The sequence below is a fragment of the Gamsiella multidivaricata genome, assembly GCF_025024155.1.
Source record: "Gamsiella multidivaricata strain RSA 2152 chromosome Unknown BC939scaffold_53, whole genome shotgun sequence".
Classification (NCBI taxonomy): Eukaryota; Fungi; Mortierellomycota; class Mortierellomycetes; order Mortierellales; family Mortierellaceae; genus Gamsiella; species Gamsiella multidivaricata.
In genome coordinates, this window is record NW_026251761.1 from 200837 (window position 1) to 220258 (window position 19422).

General features: G+C 49.5%; 7 protein-coding genes and 1 non-coding gene across 8 annotated transcripts; 6 read left to right on the plus strand and 2 right to left on the minus strand.

Moving 5' to 3' along the window:
- Positions 1–664: 664 nt before the first annotated feature.
- BC939DRAFT_458293 (uncharacterized protein) lies at positions 665–3131 on the plus strand. The gene is made up of 4 exons (XM_051556579.1): positions 665–963; positions 1391–1740; positions 2040–2715; positions 2822–3131. The coding sequence occupies exons 1-4, from the start codon at positions 885–887 to the stop codon at positions 2941–2943; spliced, it is 1227 nt and encodes a 408-aa protein (XP_051410035.1). The 5' UTR covers positions 665–884; the 3' UTR covers positions 2944–3131.
- A 1714-nt stretch (positions 3132–4845) lies between these two features.
- Positions 4846–6196, plus strand: BC939DRAFT_458297 (DnaJ domain-containing protein). Its single transcript, XM_051556580.1, has 4 exons — positions 4846–4934; positions 5036–5197; positions 5332–5588; positions 5750–6196. Exons 1-4 carry the CDS (start codon positions 4910–4912, stop codon positions 5891–5893), a joined length of 588 nt encoding a protein of 195 aa, XP_051410036.1. The 5' UTR covers positions 4846–4909; the 3' UTR covers positions 5894–6196.
- A 976-nt stretch (positions 6197–7172) lies between these two features.
- Positions 7173–7245, plus strand: BC939DRAFT_t131. The gene has a single exon. It is a non-coding gene; the product is annotated as a tRNA-Phe (tRNA).
- Positions 7246–7386: 141 nt separating this feature from the next.
- On the plus strand, positions 7387–8167 carry BC939DRAFT_399526 (uncharacterized protein; the record flags this gene model as incomplete). Its single annotated transcript, XM_051552479.1, has 2 exons — positions 7387–7865; positions 7978–8167. The coding sequence occupies 2 exons, from the start codon at positions 7387–7389 to the stop codon at positions 8165–8167; spliced, it is 669 nt and encodes a 222-aa protein (XP_051410037.1).
- Positions 8168–8365: 198 nt separating this feature from the next.
- Positions 8366–9313, minus strand: BC939DRAFT_399597 (uncharacterized protein; the record flags this gene model as incomplete). Its single annotated transcript, XM_051552489.1, has 3 exons — positions 8366–8491; positions 8591–8821; positions 8939–9313. The coding sequence occupies 3 exons, from the start codon at positions 9311–9313 to the stop codon at positions 8366–8368; spliced, it is 732 nt and encodes a 243-aa protein (XP_051410038.1).
- Positions 9314–14574: 5261 nt separating this feature from the next.
- On the minus strand, positions 14575–15239 carry BC939DRAFT_238402 (uncharacterized protein). The gene has a single exon (XM_051550918.1). It carries the CDS (start codon positions 15121–15123, stop codon positions 14686–14688), a length of 438 nt encoding a protein of 145 aa, XP_051410039.1. The 5' UTR covers positions 15124–15239; the 3' UTR covers positions 14575–14685.
- Positions 15023–16727, plus strand: BC939DRAFT_238412 (uncharacterized protein). The gene is made up of 3 exons (XM_051550919.1): positions 15023–15196; positions 15321–16427; positions 16538–16727. Exons 1-3 carry the CDS (start codon positions 15112–15114, stop codon positions 16549–16551), a joined length of 1206 nt encoding a protein of 401 aa, XP_051410040.1. The 5' UTR covers positions 15023–15111; the 3' UTR covers positions 16552–16727.
- A 594-nt stretch (positions 16728–17321) lies between these two features.
- On the plus strand, positions 17322–19275 carry BC939DRAFT_399532 (WD40-repeat-containing domain protein; the record flags this gene model as incomplete). Its single annotated transcript, XM_051552480.1, has 3 exons — positions 17322–17730; positions 17858–17996; positions 18114–19275. 3 exons carry the CDS (start codon positions 17322–17324, stop codon positions 19273–19275), a joined length of 1710 nt encoding a protein of 569 aa, XP_051410041.1.
- Positions 19276–19422: the final 147 nt, after the last annotated feature.

The following is a 19422-nucleotide window of genomic DNA, read 5'->3' on the forward strand; positions in this document are numbered from 1 at the left end:
GTGTATGTCGCCAGGCAGAGGTGGAGTCAAGATAGAGAAGAAGAGGAGGAGGGGCGAGGAGTGGGAGTGATGGAGGGCGAGGTGATGGACAGAACGGAGTTGTCGCACGATTATTCTCCGCGATGGTGGGAGTGGGAAGTGGGGGTGGGGATCGACGTGCGAGTGACACATGAAAAAGAGAAGAGGGGGGTTGAGAAGGCGACCTGTGTAATTGGAATGTCACGGGGTCTGCAGTGAGTCGAGAAGTCCGGATGCAAAACTGCATGCTGCATGTTGCACAACCCAGCAATGCAACAGACAACAAACCCTGTTTCTCATATACTCATATACTCATATGCTCATATACAGATGCCGTTGGCGGTGTACAAATGACACGCTAGTCCAGCGGCAGCAGCAGCAGCAGTAGGAAGGATGACTCGGAGATGAAGCTGGAGATGAAAGGCGATATATGAGGCCCATAAAAGGGACAGACAGCAACAGGGCTCATGGGAAAGTCGACCCAGAGCTGGCTCCCATTGGCCAAAGACCAGCTGGCCTCTTTTCTTTTTTCGATATTTTGCACCATCCGTCCTACATACATGTAACATATACAGATGTGATATATGTGGATGGGGCACATCGCACCATCCCTCCTTCGTCTCCTTACTTCTCCTCCTCTTCCCTCCTTTACTCGTCGATCATTGCGCTTAAAACGCACCCTTCTTTCTCTCTCTTTCTCTTTTACTCCACTCCACTCCACTCCACTCTACTCAACCCAACTCGCCTTCTCCACACAAGAATAACAAGAACAGCAAGAACAGCCGAGGACAACCAAGGACAATCAAACAGGACAGACAAGTCAAGACAGCTTCTCTCTCAGTGGCAACAAACCCATATCAACAGCAATGTCTATCAACAGGAGCAATGTCGGTCTGGTGGTTGGCATGTTGGTCGCCGGAACTGCCAACACGGTCATTTCAAAGTGTATGTCATTCTGCTCATTCCTTTCATTCCTTTCATTCACACCTCTCAGAGTCGGTGGTCTTCAACAGACACTCCTCAGAAGGACAATGGTGTCGTGGTTACGGATGGCTCGACAGCACCAGAGTGGAAAACGGAACTGGCCTTACTATGATGACTGAATTATCATAGTACCATGCCGTGTGTGCGTTGCGGTGGGTGTATGCGCGTACTCGGTCGGTGGGATCTAGCCTTCTTTTGCTTCAACCTTCTTCCTCCCTCCCCTGGATTGGGAGCTCCTTTTCTCGTTGTGTGGGGATGTATTTTGCAGGGCCCCCCTCCCCCTTCATCTTTTTTTGGGGTGACCCAGCACATCCCCCTGCAAAAGGAGCGAGCCAAGTGGATACCAGGACTAACATGAGGTTCCTCTCTCTCCTCGCTCGTTCTGTAGACCAGGACAAGGCCTGTGTCAAGAACTGCGACAATCCGGACCTCAGCACCCATGAGCACTTCGAGCAGCCCATCTGGCAGACCCTCAACATGTTTGTCGGCGAGACCCTCTGTCTGGTCGCTGCCTCGATCTTTGCCTACATCGCAGAAAGATACGGCCGTGCCAAGTGGGCCGACCTGTTCCTGGAGGAGGAGGAGGAGGTTCCCGTCGTAGTCGAGTCCGATGGTCTCATCGTCGCTCCTGCGACCGTTGGTCATGGCCACGCTGCTGGCTCCAAGAAGAGGAAGCTCGAGGGCTTCTATGTCCTCCTGCTCTGGTTGCCCACCCTCTGTGACATGACCGCAAGCACGGTAAGAAACGAGTGAGGATCGAGATCCCGTTTTACTGCCTCCATTTATTCTCTTCCTTATCATGGCAATATTGGTCTCAGGAGATCCGGGGAGCAGTCGACAGGACGGACTTTTTCCATCGACCCACTCGCTTCCACGCATGAAGGAGATGAGATCCCCGCCAACTATATCTCGGTTCTCCGGATATTGATTGGCAGGGTCTTTTTTGCGACCAAGGAGCATCGACACCAATTGCATCCATCAACCTTGCTGCCAGCCCGTACTAACCACACATCGCTCTCTGTGCTGCCTCGCTATAGCTAATGAATGTCGGATTGATTTACTGCGCTGCGTCTGTCTACCAAATGTTGCGAGGAGCATTGGTCATCTTCACTGGAATTCTCTCGGTCATCTTCTTGGGCAGGCGTCTCCGTGCATTCGAGTGGTTCGCGCTGTTCACGATCGTCATGGGTATCGCTACTGTGGGCCTGGCCTCGGTCATCTCGCAGAATGGCAAATCAGTCGTCGATGATGAGCCCGACTCGGACAAGAGCGTCGAGGCTGCTAAGGCCATCCTCGGCATCTACCTCGTTCTCTTTGCCCAGATCTTTACTGCGGCACAATTTGTGATTGAGGAGAAGTTTTTGTCTGGATTCCATGTCGCACCTCTTCGTGCTGTCGGCTTCGAGGGCCTCTTTGGCACGATCTCTGTCTTGGTGGCGATGCCCATCCTTCACTTTACGCTTGGAGCCGGCAACCCCGGCTCGATGTTTGACCTTAATGCTGGATGGGAACAGATCAAGACGTATCCCCAGATTTGGATCCCAGCGATCATTATGTTGTTCAGTATCTCGTCGTTCAACTTTTTCGGCATCTCTGTCACGAAGACCATCTGTGCAACATCCCGCTCAACTATCGATTCCTGCAGGACTATGTTCATCTGGGCCATCTCGCTTTATCTCGGATGGGAAAAGTTCATCCCTCTGCAAGTTCTCGGTATGTGTCTTGTAGTGGCGAAATGCATGGCCGTTCCTGATTTCGATTTACTGTGTAACAAATACTCGACCGCTAATACTTTCTTTACATTCTTGACTGGAAATAGGTTTTGCTATGCTGGTCTATGGAACCTTTGTCTTCAACGGAGTCATCGAGCCCCATGTGTGCGCTCCTCCCAAGGCCCTTCATGAGGGTGAAAACCGACCTCTTTTGGACCCTAATGCCTAGAGTCTTGCGACCACTCCAATACGCCGTAAATGCAAGGGGCTGTTCTTTGACTTCTCTTTCGTAACATTGCTGTATTATCTGTAATTATTGTCATCGTTCTTCCGCATTTGTTTTCCTGTATATCTCTTGAATCCTTCGAATACCGAAACGCGACATAAACATAAATAAAAGAAACAAACCGATGAAAACGCGCTTCGCTTGTTTAAGTACGATGGAAATGATGAGTATAGCTACTGATCTGCTGCACCTTCTATGCCATCAGTCAGTATCAGGTAACTCACGCCCACGAGAATCACACAAAGACAAAGAAAAAGAAGCTCGTCCTCTGACTTGATTCGGTTCCTACTCTCTTCCTACACTTTCTACGATATGGTCTCCCTCCTGGCATTTTTCAGATTTCTGCTCACCTCGAAACGTCGCAGAGCCCGCTCAAGACCCCAACTTCGACCTCGTTCAAGGATCATGGTACATTTACCATATCGTGTGGAGACATGCGATATTTGTCTCGGGAAGTTCGAATGGATCCCGCTTCAGGACGAAGAAGCCTATGAGTACGAGCAGCTCCTTGCCGCATTCAACACCTCGTCTTTGGATTTCAGTTCCAATGCAGCTGGATCCTCTTCGGCGTCCTCGTCCTCGGTTGCAAGTCTTACGGCTCCCACAACTTCCGGGCCGTATTATTATGAACTAAGGGCCGATAACAATGATCAGAGTACATCGCTGGCTCTTGGATGTGCTCTTCCTTGTGATCTTGGTCACCTGTTCTGTTCGCCGTGTCTTAATAAGTACTTTGATACGCAGATGAAGAATGGTATCTGGCCGATCCGGTGTCCTACGGGAGCGTGCGAAGAACCGGTACCGGCGCATGTGGTGGAGAGTCTCCTTGGAGAGAGGGCTATCCGATGGCATGAACTCGGGCTCGAGCGAGCAGTGAAGAGACAGGTATGCGCGCATGTTTGGAGTGTTACATCGAGTAGCATTCGGCATTAACGCGTTTTTTTTTCCACGCGTGTTTGTATAGATTCATTGTCCTAATCATGAGTGCAACAGAATGATCGACGGAGACGACTTGGATTTTGAGGATGAGGGGCACAAACTGGTGCTGGTGAACGCAAATTGTCCATACTGCGATGAGCATTTCTGTGCGATGTGCTTCAAGGATGCCCATAAAGGTCAGCGTGGACGAGAAATGAACTGAAGTGGTGTTTTTTTGTGCTACCAGTATTGTTGTTAATATCATTTCTTGGGCTCGGCCTTTTTTTTTTTTTTTTTTCATATTTATAGGGAAAACGTGTGAACAAGCCAAGGCGGGGGAGACAGTGGCAGAACACGACAGATCGTTTAACGAACTTGCGGCCCAGAACAGATGGAGGCAGTGCCCTGGATGTGGCCATATGGTCGAAAAAACCGCAGGTATGTTTCCACTGGATTGGTAGAGTGATACTGACTTTCTTTTTGGATAACGACTGATTGGATGAATACCGTATGGCTTTCAATTGTTAAAATTCTATATCAGGTTGCAACCGTATGACATGTCGTTGTGGAAAACAGTTCTGCTACCAGTGCCCAGCTGGCACCTGGCCCTGCAAGCATCCGCATTGAGTGTTTTTTCCTTTGGTTTACTCGGTGTTCGCGGTGAAGTCTGCATACGGAGCCCTTTGAATGCAATGCTTTGATCAGGCATTAATTACAGATGAATAAAGACGATAAAGGCGCCTCTTTTTCGTGCAAAGGGTCAGCAGCATGCCGCTGTGCATAACGCGCGCCGTAACGCTGCTTAGAGGACGACGCGTGCGGATCTGGCCTGAGCACGCCACGCATTTTATGGTTTGACACCAAAATTGGAGTTTTGGAGTCTCTTGGCATTGACCTGTGCCTCGCACTTCTTTTTCTCCCCTTCGACTTCTCTTCTCCCCTCATATACACCACCAAACCTAACAGACCCTACAAGAATACACACACAACCATGAGCAACTTTCCGGATTACTATGGTATGCGGCGTGCATTCACTCCCTCTGCCTTCCCTTACAGTTGATTCAGGAATCCGCTAGACCAGACATCTTTTAAACTAACGCTCGCCATCCGTCCATAGCTCTCCTCAGGGTCTCGGAGACGGCCACAACGGAGCAGATTCGTGAGGCCTACAAGCGGGAAGCACTGAGGACACACCCGGACAGGACCACAAACATTGGTGGGCCTGATGGAGCACCCCTGTCGAAGGAGGAGGCCACCGTTCTTTTTCAACAGGTCGCAGGTAATGAGTCTGCTTCTCATTCCATTTCCTTGGAATGACGTCTTTGAGCGGCTGGCGATGTTTGCATTCAAAGCGAGTGCATGTCATCCCTCCTCCTTCTTCTTATAAGACTGGTTTTTTATTATTGTTTAAAGATGCATACTATGTGCTATCAAGTCCACAGAGACGACGGGAATACGACAATGCGAGACGATCACGGAACAGTGCCTCGAGAAGCAACTGGTCGTCGTCGTCGGCACATCGTGCAGAGCCCGATTCGGTCTTTGGAGGCGTTTTTGAGGAGCTGCTTCGGCCCGAAGTCCAGAACCCGACCAATTTCTATTCGCCCCTTGGCATGGCCTCAGGCGCTGCACTCGGATTCATCTGTGGAGGCGTCCCTGGAGCCCTGCTCGTAAGTTTCACCGGAAATCTTGCCCTGGTGCAAAAGGATATCACTGACCTTGCTAACCTCTTTATCTTATTTTTTTTTACCATACCTTTCTCTGTTCTTTTCTTGTTTCTTCTTTCTTTCTTTTTTTTTTTTTTTTTTTTTTTTTAATACGCTCTCTGCAGGGTGGCTACGGAGGCAAGACGCTGGGAAGGATCAGGGATCAGAAGGGCGTTAGTGTTATCGAGGCATTCGGGCGGTTGGAACACGCTCACAAGGCCGCCGTTATCGCCTCACTCGCCGCTAAAATCTTCCATAGTCTCAAATAACATCGACACGATGCACATGGACGAGAACAAAGAGGAGGTGTCATTTAGCTATACTCATTGGATTGAATATAAAAGTAGGCTTTCTATCGTCGACCTATTCTCGCTTGAAAAAGGTCGTATTTATGGATACAACTCCCATGACAGAGTGATAGAGTATTTTAAACAGATACAACACCATGACAGAATGTTTTTATGACATTTGTGAACCCTCAAAGACATGAGGTTAATTCTGGGACCATGACAGTGATTTTTCTTTTTTTTGTCTTTTGCGAGCAAGGGCCTGTGCAACAATTACCATACCACATCAGTATGTTAAAAGCCGAAGACTATTTGTCACAAAAAGGTTATCTTCCTCCATTGCCTCCATGGTTGTCAACCGCTTCCTCCTTGACAGGCAGTTCAGTATCGTCCGATCCGCTGCATCAGGTTCCAGCGCAGGGCTAGTTTTTTTTTTTTTTTTTGATAACTAGGACCCACGGGGACGTGTGGGCTTTATAGGTTCCAGCGCAGGGCTAGTGCAACGTCCGTTTGCCTGATCGGGCAATTTTTTTTTTTTATTAACATAAATCCCCATGAGCACGCGACGCATGGTCCGCAAAGGCCTTGAAGCCATAGATGCCTTCCATGCACGGCAGAGCCGCATCCCCTACCAACTATGTTGGCTCGAGGCGTCAAATTCATAACCCATGTCGCATAGCTAGCCTAACCTAACTCCTGCGTGACCTGTTGCGCGATACACGTCTCCTAATCCAGATCCAATGTTAATAAAGTTGTTTTTAAACCGAATAACCCCTCCATTATGTCCAACTTCCCTCGCCCCAAGCAATGCTGTAGCACCCTATAATCCGCGGCCCGTCTACCTTTCTGGATCTCCTTTGCAAGTAACCGTCTCCCTTTCAAATCAGAGAAATCACCAACACTACGTTGGTGTCTCCGATCACCGTTGCGTCCTCCGGCGCGTTTGCTCATGAAGGTGATTCCAACTGACTTTTCCCAGGCGACAGTGTCCTCGCATCGTTTGTTCCATATCTTGGTCCTGCCAAATTCTTCGATCCTGCTCACGAACTTTGTCACCATGATCGTCGCAATCCACTTGGTGGTGGTAAATAGCTGCTTCCAGGTCTCAATGAGTCTCATTGTTGCCTGATCGGGCAATTTTTTTTTTTTAGTGGTCGTTTTTATAAAAAAAATGCGTTCAGAGTTGAGTGAACTTTAAATTATACATGAGAATATAGACGAGTGTCCGCGACCAAAATTCAACAGTCGTTCTTCGGCGAACGCGACTTTAGCTCAGTTGGGAGAGCGTCAGACTGAAGATCTGAAGGTCGTGTGTTCAATCCACACAAGTCGCAAGTATATTTTTTTGCCCGTTTTAAACGGCTGCCTCCTTTTTTTTGCCGTTGAGTGGTTGTGAATGAGACGCTGACTGTACCTGAAATTGGTTACTTCGTGCCTATTTCTTCAACTTCTTCCTCGCACTCACACTCATTTCAATGGCTTCTCGAAACTTCATCACCCACGGCCGCAAGATCGTTGCGATCGGCCGCAATTTCAGCGAGCACGCTAAAGAGCTCGGCAACGCCGTTCCCAAGGCCCCATTCTTCTTCCTCAAGCCCACCTCCTCCTACATTTCCAACCTCCAACCGATCGAGGTCCCCGCAGGATGTGAAGTCCATCACGAAGTTGAGCTCGGTGTCGTCATCGGGAAAGACGGTCGGGACATCCCCGCATCCGAGGCGCATAAGCATATTGCGGGGTATACCCTGGCTTTAGACATGACTGCACGCAACCTGCAGGATGTCGCCAAGAAGGCGGGTTTGCCCTGGAGTGCAGCAAAGGGCTATGATACTTTCACGCCCGTGGGAGAGTTGATCCCGAAGGAGCAGATTCCGGATACGAACAATGTCGATTTGAAGCTCACGATCGACGGGATCACGAAGCAGAACGGAAACACCAAGGATATGATTTTCAAGTAAATCTATCTCATCGTCGCGAACACAACACAACGTGTGTGTGTGTCTATGTTTTTTTTATGCACCTTTTGAATTGCATTAACGTGTCTCGCCGTTGCTTGTTGCTGCTAGGGTCCCTATGCTGATCGAATATGTCTCATCAATCATGAAGCTGCAAGAGGGCGATGTCATCTTGACAGGAACCCCTGCCGGTGTCGGTCCCATCAAGCCTGGCGAGACCGTCGCCTGCGAACTTGGTACCGAGGGCAAGATCCTCTCCCAGCTCAAGTTCCCTGTCATCGAACGCCCCAAGAAGGTCTAAAACGCGCGCGCACACACGAGTCATACAGCCCCTATTTCTTCGCTGCTCAATAAAACATTCGATCTACAACCTTCTTTATTGGAGAAGATGCATATTATTATGCGATACATGTATAGCGCGCAAGGACACGAATGGGTAATAAGGGAGAGCAAGAATCTATGTGACCTATCTGCTCGGATCTAATGCTTCTTCTTTTTACTAGCTCGAGCCGCTACCGCTTTCTGAGCCTCCAGATGGCCTGTTCCCGGTTTTGTAATGCGTCTGGCAGTACGGTTTTCCGCTCTCGACATAATACGACATACCGTCGAACCCGATATGACAGACCTACAGAGCCAATGAGATGCATAGACAGAAAACGAGTGAACAAATCGTCCTAAGAAACAAGCAGCTTACAAAAGGCATAGACCAGTGAACATCACTTACAGTGCATCCGAAGCAATCACGGTGCCATTTTCCTTTCAAGGCGCTGATAAAGTCGCCCTGGATTGGACCCTGGCATCCCGAGCACTTTGGCGCAAACAGTCGCAGGTAATCTTTCTCGCAGTATGGGTAATCGTCATGCACCATGTATCCATCCTCATCAAATGGATCACCACACTCCCGACAGAAAAAGTGACCCGGATGCCAGCTCTTTCCTAACGCCGTCAAACATTCCTATGTGAACAAAGAAACATCATCAGACACGTTTACAAAAATCCATGCCCACCATCTTAACATAGCGATAATTAAAGTCATCGCATCAATTAACAGAAAGGATTCGAAGCGACTTACGTTTTCAATGGCAGAATTGCAGTGTCCGCACTTGGGACTGAACTTCTCGTGGTAATCCAAGTGGCAATACGGCAATCCGTCCCTTTGGAAAAACTGAACATGCTCCAAGTTCTGGTCACACACACAGCACACAAAGTGATCTGAATGCCAGCGCTTGCCCATCGCTGTGATCATCATTCCCGAAATCGGTTCGTCGCAACTTGCACAAGTGAATGCAGTCTGGTTTTTTGCTCTTGCCCCTGATCCTGACTTGTTGGAGCCAGAGCTGCTGTTCCGAGACGGGTTTGCAGACGATGTTGGCGTCGTATCGATCACTGGCACCGGCTTTTCTTCGACCAGAATCTCCTTGGATGTATCCTCTGCCAGAGGGATCATCGTCTGCAGGTCCTCTTGCTCGGCAATGCATTTGCTGTCGTGCTCGATATCGATCTGTGCAGGGCCTTGGTTGTACATCTGCAGCATGGGCGCAGCAGGGTGTGATGGTGGCGTTTCCGGTCTGGTCTGTGGGAGTTCCCTACTCAGGTGTATTTCCGGAGTGGTCGTCACTGGGGTTGGGCTCTGTGAGGCCGATCCCACGCCCATATCCAGTGGTTTCCTCGAAGTCGGAGTAGCCGAACGCAGCGTCGCTGGCTTTGGTCTTTTTAAAGCAGGATCCTTGTTCAGAGTGCCGACGGCTTTGCGAGTCGTCCAGGGATTAGGCTTGGCAGTCGTAGTCGCTGCTATACCCGTCGGACTAATCACAGAGCTGGTAGTAGTCTTTGGTGGAGCGGTCTTTGGACTGGACATGTTACTCTCCTTTCCGTCCGTAGCGATGGCGTTGGTCTTTGCAGGGTTGTCTCGCATAGTTACAGGGGCTGCGGTAACAGGTTTTTTGGATGAGGTGGTGGTTGCCATAACCGTTGAGCTGGATGGAGGATTTAATTTGAAGACACCATTGGTGTTGGACCGCATCGATGGAGTGCTAGCGGCAGAGGAAAGTATAGGTGACGCTGCGCTCTTGCGTCGGAATTCTCTTGGTGGAGGCAAGGGCACCCTGTCATCCTCTTCTTCTGAGTTTTCTGCTGTAGTTGGTGGCCTCACCTGTGAATCCCGGGGTTTAGCTGGCTTTTTCATGTGGATATCCAGCTGGGGGGTATGGGACCTTACTGGTGTAACGCTTTCGATGGGTGTGTATGGCCGCGATGGACTCTTCACGGGAGACTCTCTTGGCGGAGGGTCTGGAACCCAATCGCCTTCCTGGTCATCGTTCGTATTCTCAATTCCAGCCCTGGGCGGATTAACGACCGTGTACTTTGGGATGTCGACAATAGGCACAATCCGCGGCGTGATTGTTTTCGAGGCTGGTGATCCTGAAGCCGGGACTTGCATATGGGATGCAATTGGACTCTGATGATGGGGCGATGGTGTCGGTGAAGGCTGGTATCCATGGGCTGCTGCATGGGCGATATGCTGCTGTCGAAGATACTCCTGCTGTTGTTGATATTGCTGCTGTTGCTGCTGCTGCAACTGCAGATACTGCTCTTGACTGAGGTGCATAGAGTGCTGTTGCTGGTGATTGTGGTTCTGGCTGTTGTGGTAAAACTGCTGAGGGATCGAGTGATGATCCCCATATCCATTTGGATGTTGCTGTTGATAGTGTGCTCCCATGCCATATCCTGCGGTAGACCATGTTTGTGAATGTCCTGGACCGTACCCAGGCTGTCCATGCATGGCTCCAAAATGCTGCGAATGGCCATTGGCCATGCCAGGGCTTTGTCGATACAGGGGATCCTCTGGTCCATAGTTATCCGAGCCCATTGACTCCATGACGGGCTCGACACCTGTCTCCCCCATAGATTCTAAGACAGGGCTTGAGGATCCTGGACTCACGGTGGTGGGGGTGGAGGAAAGACTGAGGTTCTTGACAGCATGGTCGAGTTGTATGGATGTTGGGGTCATTGGTGAGACAAGGCTTGTAGAGGAATTGTTGTTCTGGAAGATCTTTCGACTGCTGGCCATGGCACCGAAGGTCGGGGGACGAGGGCCCGTGAGGGTGGAGCGGGATTTTGTAGTGCCATTCGTGCCCAGTTCTCCGGACTGGCTGTGCACCTTTTGCAGGTACATGTCTATTGAAAATGACATCATAAATCTCGTGTCAACAAAACCAGTGCTCATAATATGGAGGTGCGTCTGTAGCACTAAGAGAGAGGACTTACTGAGCTGGTCCTTGGTGATATATGACATTTCTGTAGAGTGGAAGAGGAGGGGATAGGGAGAGTGTCGCCAGGGGGGATGAGGGGGGAGCAAGGCCGACACTGCGTAAGGTGAGTTGAGTTGAGTTGAGTGAGTTGGGTTGGGTTGGTTGGGTTGGTTTGGGCAGGGTTGGAAGAGGTGATTCGCAATGGAGGGATGAGCGAGGATGGAGCGGGGAGGTGGATCGGGATGGAGACTAGTGGAAAAAGAAGAAAGGAGGAGAGAAAGAAGAAAGAAAGTGTTCAGTCAGGGCATGCCAGGTCAGGGTCGGGTCATAGCCCGGCGAAGTACCATTACCATTACGACAGTGACTCGCATGGTCATGTCACCCACAAAATAGGGGTTCGTCATAAAAATTAGATCCCAATGGACACAATAAAACCCCTGGATAAAGAATAAAAAGAGCGAATGCCCGATGGCGAGTGGGGGATGACGAACATGGCTCTAATGTCCTTTTGTTTGCCGAATAAATAGAAAAGGCACATCCAAACGGTTCTTCACATCCACACTGACCAGGTCTGATTGCTATTGTTGGATGTCTATAGAAAATAATGCGTTTTGTGTGGTCGTTCTTGAGAACGGCGCGCTCCACGGACCAATGATGATTCTCGAAATTGATGATTGATCTCTTGGCGTCCTAAAGAAAGCACCGTCTCGGCAGCTGCGGGTTCATGTTTGATATCCCTTCGCAGAGTTGGATATGTATCTTGACATATTGGACGTCGATCGCTACCTAAAGGTATTTATGGCATCGCTAGCGTTGACAGATACGAGTGAGCAATGCATCGAATACAGGGTCAACAAGACGTTATACATTGTCGTACAGTACATGTAGTGGCCTCTGCGCTGACTGTTGTCTTTCTCCTTGTGGCGATCATAGACGTATTCTCGGCGTTGTGTGTCAAGGATGAGCAAGACATGGCACAGTATCTCAGGTCTCATTTGCTGGGCCCCCAAAAAGAATGGTGGGCTACATACTTCCTTATTGAGCGACAGGCAGGTCGCCAATATCTACTCGCAAATACAGGGTTCAAATTGACATCAAAACATTCCTGGCTCTACCAGAAGGAACTCCCGATTCGATGTATCACCGAGTTTTCTCCGCCAGCTTTTCGAGAGAGCAGAGACGGAAAGAAGGCACGGTTAGTGAGGACACAACAACCTTTTTAAGATAATCCATTCAGATCTCTAAACAAAGATATCGCAATAATAATTATAAAAACGCGTCCTTTCGCGATAACCATCGTCTGAATAGCGTTTATAGTTATCACTTCGGTGCGCCACACGTCAGACCGAAGTTAAAGTTCGGCATGAAAAAAAAGTTTTTAATGGATGAACTAGACCGCGCTGAATCTATGCTTTGCAAGAAGTCAGGTTGTATTTTATCTTTACGCTACAATGCATTATGGGGAGCCTGGATGCGATAGGTAGCTCTTGACCTGGCTCCACGAGCAATGTTGTGTGGGCGCGAAAGCTGCAGTCAATTGGGTTTCGGACTAACAGCTCGCGGGTAAGAGAGAGTTGCTTGTAGACCAAAGGACACAGTTTTGTGGGCCAGCCTGTTCTATCTGCCTTTGAATTGAGCAATAGTGCGATGCTGCCGGTGTCGTTGTTTCGTCTTAGTGCTCTCTACCAGACTTCAGCGGCTCGTTAAATTGCATTAAAATTGACCCACAGGTTTGCTATTCATTCCTTTGGACAAAAAGAGCCTCGAAAATAAGAGCACACGGTCTTTTACCCTTCAATCCCAATGGCATCGAGATATGAATGTACATTCATGTTCATGCATGCGCGTTCCTTGTGCCACTTTCATGAAACGCTGAGCAAAGAGAGGATTAAAGAGATGGGCAATGAGAGCTGCGATGCAAGATGGTTAATGGGGATACAAATGAAAGCCATTTTCCAGAAAAAAGAGGAGCTGATATTCGATTAGTGCCACTTCAGTCGCAGCGTATAATTGATCGTTTTATCGTTTGCACGGCTAGGACTGGAGTGTAACAACGCGGGAATGAGGGTCCTGTCGCGGGGTTTTCTTTCCTGGTTCCTGAAAATCATCCGAAAGTATCACAAACGCGAATAACACGCGTCCTATCCTTTTTTTTTTCTCAGGAACAACCGTTGCGTTACCAATGTTTCCATGGCACTCCTCTTTCGTGGGTTCCGGCTAGCTTCCTCTCATCTTTTTTCGAATATGGCGTTACAATGAGGCTGTTGCTCCAGGGAGCAAAAGATAAAAAAAAAAGAGATGGGGCCTTAGGCTGTCTGAAGAAAAGCATTCTGCTCACCTGCACATGTGCATGGAAGGAGACTATGGTAGTGGTTTGATAGGTGGTATAGCATATCAATATTGACACTCACGGAGCCATTGTAGTCAGCCCATTGAGGCTACCCATACAAGTATTCTTTTTCCCGGCTACTTTGTTTCTTCCTTCTTCCTCCTCCTCCTTCCTCCTTCTCTGCATGACTACTCCACTACCCTCGCTTCATCCCTCGTCCACATCCATCTCACCAACGCTCCGCATGACTTTTTGAAAAGATCCACACCTCACGCATCCACCCATCATCTGTCTTTTCTTTACCTCCTATATGATCATCTCACCTGAGAAAGGACCACACAGTAACCCGAGACCTGAATAAACCAACAACATAAAAAACGACCGAGGTAACCTTTTCTTTTATGATACCTCCTTAACCATTGCGGCGTGCACTCCACGTAGATTCTTTAAAAACGAACACCTTTGCCGACCTTAACTTCCCCAATTGCTTTTACAGATAGCATTTGCTCACACCTACACCAGACCTATACCCCCTCTTCACACTTCGTCATGGTCGATCATCCTGACCATTCTGCCCAGCCCTATCCTGGCGCCCAGAGGCACCAGCAGCAACAGCACCAGCACCATCAACACCACCACCACCATTCGTCCCAGTCTTCGTCTCAGTCGCAGCAGCAACAGCCTCGCCAGCAGCTGCATCCTCAGCACCTGCAATCGCATCGAGAACAAAACCACTACTCCTCTCACACTCAGAGGGCCTATCACCACCATCACCAGGATATCCAGGGCCCTCTGTCTGCAGGTGTCATCGAGGGCCACCGCGCGTTCCCTAGCTTCCACGGTAGCCTACACAATCGTCCTCGCCCAACACTCGGGGCAACATCGTACCCCAACATGACTGTAGCTGACATCCTGGAACGGTACCAGGATGCACACAAAGACTTTTTGGTATCGATCCTCAACGCCAAAGCCAAGGAAGACGAGGTAACGGGCTTGAGTCTCTTTGTTTCAGGATGATTCATCCATTGTGTCCGAGGGACCTTAAATGTCCTGAAACGGATGGGTTGGATCGGGGACCCTGTTGTGACAGGACAAACGCAAATGCAATAATGGGCGTACATTACTTAAATGACAATAATGCGGCATGACACAGACAGACACGCCTTTGTCGGTCTCAAACGACGAAAGAATGATCAAGGATGACCCAATGTCTGCAGCAGCCCCATTGACCATTGACGCCTATATCTCTACACGTTCATGTCTTCTGACCGTATGATTAGCGGAAAGCTGAGGAGGAACGTTACAAGACCGAGCAGATTCGTCTGCAGTCCAAGCAGCTGGAACTGGATCTCGCATTGGAGAAACGACGGGGATCGCCCCCAGTAGCAGCGGCAACAACAGTGGCAGCAACAGGCAAGTACCGCCTGTATTATTCTGCCTTTGGTCCCCTCCATGCAATAGAACGTTTGCCACGCTCTTGGCATTAAAGGGGTGCCTTGATTGCTGCTGGCATATTCTTCGCCAGCACCATTCATAGACATATCCGGCCTGTTTTTTCTTTCCATGAATGTGAACGTGTTCACTCCTGTGGTACTCCCCCCACCTCCTTTTTGTTCTTGTATACAAAGGTGGCAATGAGAGCCGCTGGTCAAAGCTGACGACGAGATGCACATGCATGCTCGACTCGACGTGCTACACAGCCCATTTTTCCTTTCGCTTGCATCGTTTTTCCGCCCTGTACGGCGTATAGGTACAAAAAACGCACCTAAAAAAGGGAGGGAATCATTGGGGGGGAGGGGGGGGGCATTCATTTTTAATTTATTAGATACGCTAAGCTGACCCTTGTTTCTTGTTGTCTTTCCTGCATCTTCCAGGACGCCCATACGCCCCCGCAAGTACCACAGATTCGACCAGTGCCCACTATTCCGCCTCCTCAGCGCCCTATCGCTCGGCCTATCCCACACCATCCGCAACAGAGTCCTCACATCAACAGTATGGTCGGCAGTCGTTGCAGCATGACCACCCATACCAGGATCAGGCTCATATGCAACCCAGTCCTCAGGGCAGACCTCCGTCGCTCAAAATCAACACTGCAGTGAGACAGAGCTATCCCGCACAGCAACAGCAGCATCCGTCCTCCTCCCAACGAGTTTCTCCACAGCATACTGGGTCTTTGCTACCACTGCCTCAGCAAGGCCCACCCTCGAGCAAGGCCTCTGGGCGACATTATGCCTTGCCTGCTCTCTCATCTTCGTCCGCTCAGTCCTCGCCCGTGACGAACCTGGATTATCAATCCCATATACCACCTCCCCTGACACCCAAGGACAATGATATTTCCCCGACGTCGGCCCTGTCCCCAGCAGCAGGCCAAAATTTGAAGCGCAAGTCGATCCACCACGATGCAGTCATGGACGCCGTCAGAGCGAAGGTCCTTCGAAATGCAGGGCAAAGTCAACAGCAACGGGAGCAGCTTCACAAGAAGGCGAGCATGGACTCTGCACACCGTCGCAGGGTGCAGCGTCAGAACAGTTCACCCGACAGATCCAAAAGGGCAGTAGAGAGCAGCAATGGCAACGGCGCATCGACAATGGCTGGTCCAAAGTCGAAGTACGGATCTGCAACCAGTCCATCAAGACAGTACAGCTTTGAGGGTAGATCTGAGGGTGTCCCGATGCCTCTATCAGGATCACCCGCTTCACCGTCGACCCCAACATCTGCCAATATCGGCTCTAGCCGCTCACGCTCGTCAACCCCACCTTCAGCAGCAGCAGCAGCAGTAGTAGCAGCGTCAAGGGCACCACTTGGGTCAGTTGCATCGACAGCCAACAGGTCTCCCCGACAGGATGGGCACAATGGATACGTCAGGAATTCTATTCGCGAGAACCACTCAGACGACGCCCATTCTTCTGGAGAAGACGAAAAGATGGCTATGAAATACGAGATGGATCGCACACGACCTGATCGATCCTCGGAGATTGGAGGTAAATAAAGAGGCACAGAACACTAATTTGTTTTCATGGTACCATTGATAGAGGGATGCTACGGTATCCGCTTTGCTGACTAATAATCCTATTTGTTTTGAAATATATAGTGCTCGCGAACTGATCCTACAAATATGAACATGTGGCGACCGACAGGTTCTAAAAGTGCAAAGACGATGCAGGACGGAACCAGCCTTGACGCCATGACGAATCTCACGAGCCCCCCCCCCTACCCCCTACCCCCTCCATTTTGATGGTTACAATCTGTCTGCGGTCGTGCGATCCGCAGGCAACACTCCTCTTCCTTTCTTCCTTTTATTTAGTGTACTATGCCTTCACGTTTTATTTTTTTTAGCATGAAAGCCGTGCCGGTCATGGCTTCATATCTCTCGTAGACCGTTTTTTATGCTATACCACCCTTCGCTTAATATTTCCCCACCACGTTTTCCTTTTACTCCTTTTTGCTGTCCATTTAATGTCTCATGCAATTAATAAGAACGATGCAATGTCTTTCAATGATAAAAAAAAATCGTACTTGGTTCATTCAAGTCAAGGGGTTATTTTGCCACCAAAAATGAGTGATGACTTGCATATTTGTGGCTTGAGGCAGTGTTTATATTTTTTTTTTTCTTTCTTTTTTTCTTGAGGCCATAGAAACCTTTGCATGCAGTCTTGAAGCGACCGCTCGTCGGCATCCTATATACATCCTTACGCCCATCCCACCCCTTTTGTCCCTCGGGAAAAGAAGCATCATATCAATACAGGCCCTTACAGAATATCACACGTCTCACAACCATGGCACCCAAGGCAAAAAAATCCAAGGGCGCCTCGACGGAGTCGTCGTCGTCATCAACTAAGAACTTGGGGAAGACCAACGTCCGGCCTGCCACCCACATGGCCGAAGGCCGTTTCACCGCTCGGGGTTATGCCACACCCAAGAACAAACCCAACAACAATGATGACTTGAAACCCAAGGAAAAATCCGAGGTCGAGCTTGAGAACTTGATCTTTGGTGATAATGAAGACTTGATTGGTGAGACACTCTCGAGGGCTGGACACGAGTTGAGCAGCGACGAAGAAGGCGATGCATTGGATGAGTTTGATTACGATGCCGAGGAAGAAGTGGATGCGGGTGGTCAGGATATGTTCTTTATGGATACAGGACCAACACCCGTAATGAGGGAAGAAATTGACGAAGATGAGCAGGATGACAAGGATGAGGATGAGGATGAGGATATGGACAAGGATCAGGAGGAATCGAACGCTTCAGAGGATGAGGGATCAAATATCGACCGACTCTCAGGTACGTTGTCATTTCAATAAGGATGTTGTCAGAAGAATTCTACTTTTCGATTTTGAGCAACTGTGAAAAAACTAACATCGAATCGTGTCGTGTTATATATTGCATCGCCTTGTAGAAATCTACAGAGGAAAGCCAGCATGGGTGGACGAGGATGACAAGACTCTGTCGATCTCGCTAAAATCCGTGAACCGGTTGAAGAAGTTACGCAAGGAAGAGGCCGAAGATATTGTCAACGGCGTCGATTACGAGCAGAGATTGAGAAGACAGTAAGTGGACTCACTCCCACATGCCGTACCAAATTGCATCCAAGCGGAGCGCACCCATGCATACCTGTCCTGTCTTCTTATTCACATGGAGCCTCTTCTTTGCTTCGTTCTTCCCAGATTTGAAAAGGTGTACCCAGTTCCTAATTGGGCTCTTCCAGAAGGCTCGCGGAAACGTCGTCGTCGTGGAGCAGGAGCAGGAGCAGGATCAGATTCTGACGAATACTCGGACGAGGAACTGGAGCAGGAGGACAACTCGATCTTGACGACCAGCAAGGGCTTCCTCGAGAAATCAACGAGACTCAGGATTATGTCTCCGGAATCCATCGTTGTCACCCGCGTCAAGAACGCCAATCAGATGGGTTACTCTAAATCCGTCATCCAATCCGTGGAGTTCCACCCTAACGGCCAAATGCTGCTCACCGCTGGATTCGACAGGACCTTGCGACTCTTCCAAATCGACGGCAAGCTGAACCAGATGATGCAGTCGGTCTTCTATAAGGACATGCCGGTCTACATGGCCGCCTTTTCAGCCTCTGGAAACGCGGTCGTGGCTTCGGGACGGCGCAAATACTTCTATACCTATGACATCGAGGCCGGGAAAGTGGATAAGAGCGACGGTATCTATGGACGAAAGGAAAAGAGTCTAGAAAAGTTTTCACTCTCGCCGTGCGGTCGGTGGATCGCCTTCATGGGTCGAGATGGTTACATCATCCTCGTCTCGAGCTCGACAAAGCAATGGGTCAAGAACATGAAGATGAACGGTAACGTACGCGCCGTCGCCTGGTCCTCCGACAGCACTTACCTGTACTCTGTCGGAGGCGATGCAGAGATCTATCAATGGGAGATCAGCTCTGGAAAATGTCTCCACCGGTTCCTGGACGAGGGCGGATTCAAGCCCACCTGTATAGCGATTTCGCCGAATGACCAGTTCTGGGCCGTCGGATCCAAGAGCGGCATCGTCAACGTCTACGACCGCACTTGCTTAACGACGTACAAGCCAAAGTCCCTCCGTGCGATCGGCAACTTGACCACGTCTATCCATACCATGCGCTTCAACCACGACTCTCAGATTTTGGCCATCTCTTCCAAGGCCCGTAAGGACCAGCTTCGACTCGTTCATATCCCCTCACTCAAGGTCTTCCCGAACTGGCCCACTAGCGGTACCCCACTCTCCTATGTCACCTGCCTGACATTCTCACCAAGGAGCGGATACCTCGCTATTGGAAACGACAAGGGCAAGGTCTTGCTCTACCGATTGAACCATTATCCCTCTGCATAGAACGCCCATACATTATACTAGTACTCATTATAAAACAAAAACATGTTCAATATAAACAACTGTTGTTCCTTGCATTTTCCCATTCAATAATATGCAATCACTCTGATCTATATGCTCGTTTTGGCCGTTTGCTTGTTAAGTTAATTG

What these genes read in the sequence shown, in the direction of transcription:
- BC939DRAFT_458293 (XM_051556579.1), top strand. Translation starts at nt 885, where the DNA reads ATGTCTATCAACAGGAGCAATGTCGGTCTGGTGGTTGGCATGTTGGTC. An exon ending in CAACACGGTCATTTCAAAGT is followed by an intron (nt 964 to 1,390) that starts GTATGTCATTCT and finishes CTCGTTCTGTAG; the next exon opens with ACCAGGACAAGGCCTGTGTC. An exon ending in GTGACATGACCGCAAGCACG is followed by an intron (nt 1,741 to 2,039) that starts GTAAGAAACGAG and finishes GCCTCGCTATAG; the next exon opens with CTAATGAATGTCGGATTGAT.
- BC939DRAFT_458297 (XM_051556580.1), top strand. Translation starts at nt 4,910, where the DNA reads ATGAGCAACTTTCCGGATTACTATG. An exon ending in CAACTTTCCGGATTACTATG is followed by an intron (nt 4,935 to 5,035) that starts GTATGCGGCGTG and finishes ATCCGTCCATAG; the next exon opens with CTCTCCTCAGGGTCTCGGAG. An exon ending in TCTTTTTCAACAGGTCGCAG is followed by an intron (nt 5,198 to 5,331) that starts GTAATGAGTCTG and finishes TATTGTTTAAAG; the next exon opens with ATGCATACTATGTGCTATCA.
- BC939DRAFT_238412 (XM_051550919.1), top strand. Translation starts at nt 15,112, where the DNA reads ATGCACATGCATGCTCGACTCGACGTGCTACACAGCCCATTTTTCCTT. An exon ending in CCGCCCTGTACGGCGTATAG is followed by an intron (nt 15,197 to 15,320) that starts GTACAAAAAACG and finishes TGCATCTTCCAG; the next exon opens with GACGCCCATACGCCCCCGCA.
- BC939DRAFT_238402 (XM_051550918.1), bottom strand. Translation starts at nt 15,123, where the DNA reads ATGCATGTGCATCTCGTCGTCAGCTTTGACCAGCGGCTCTCATTGCCA.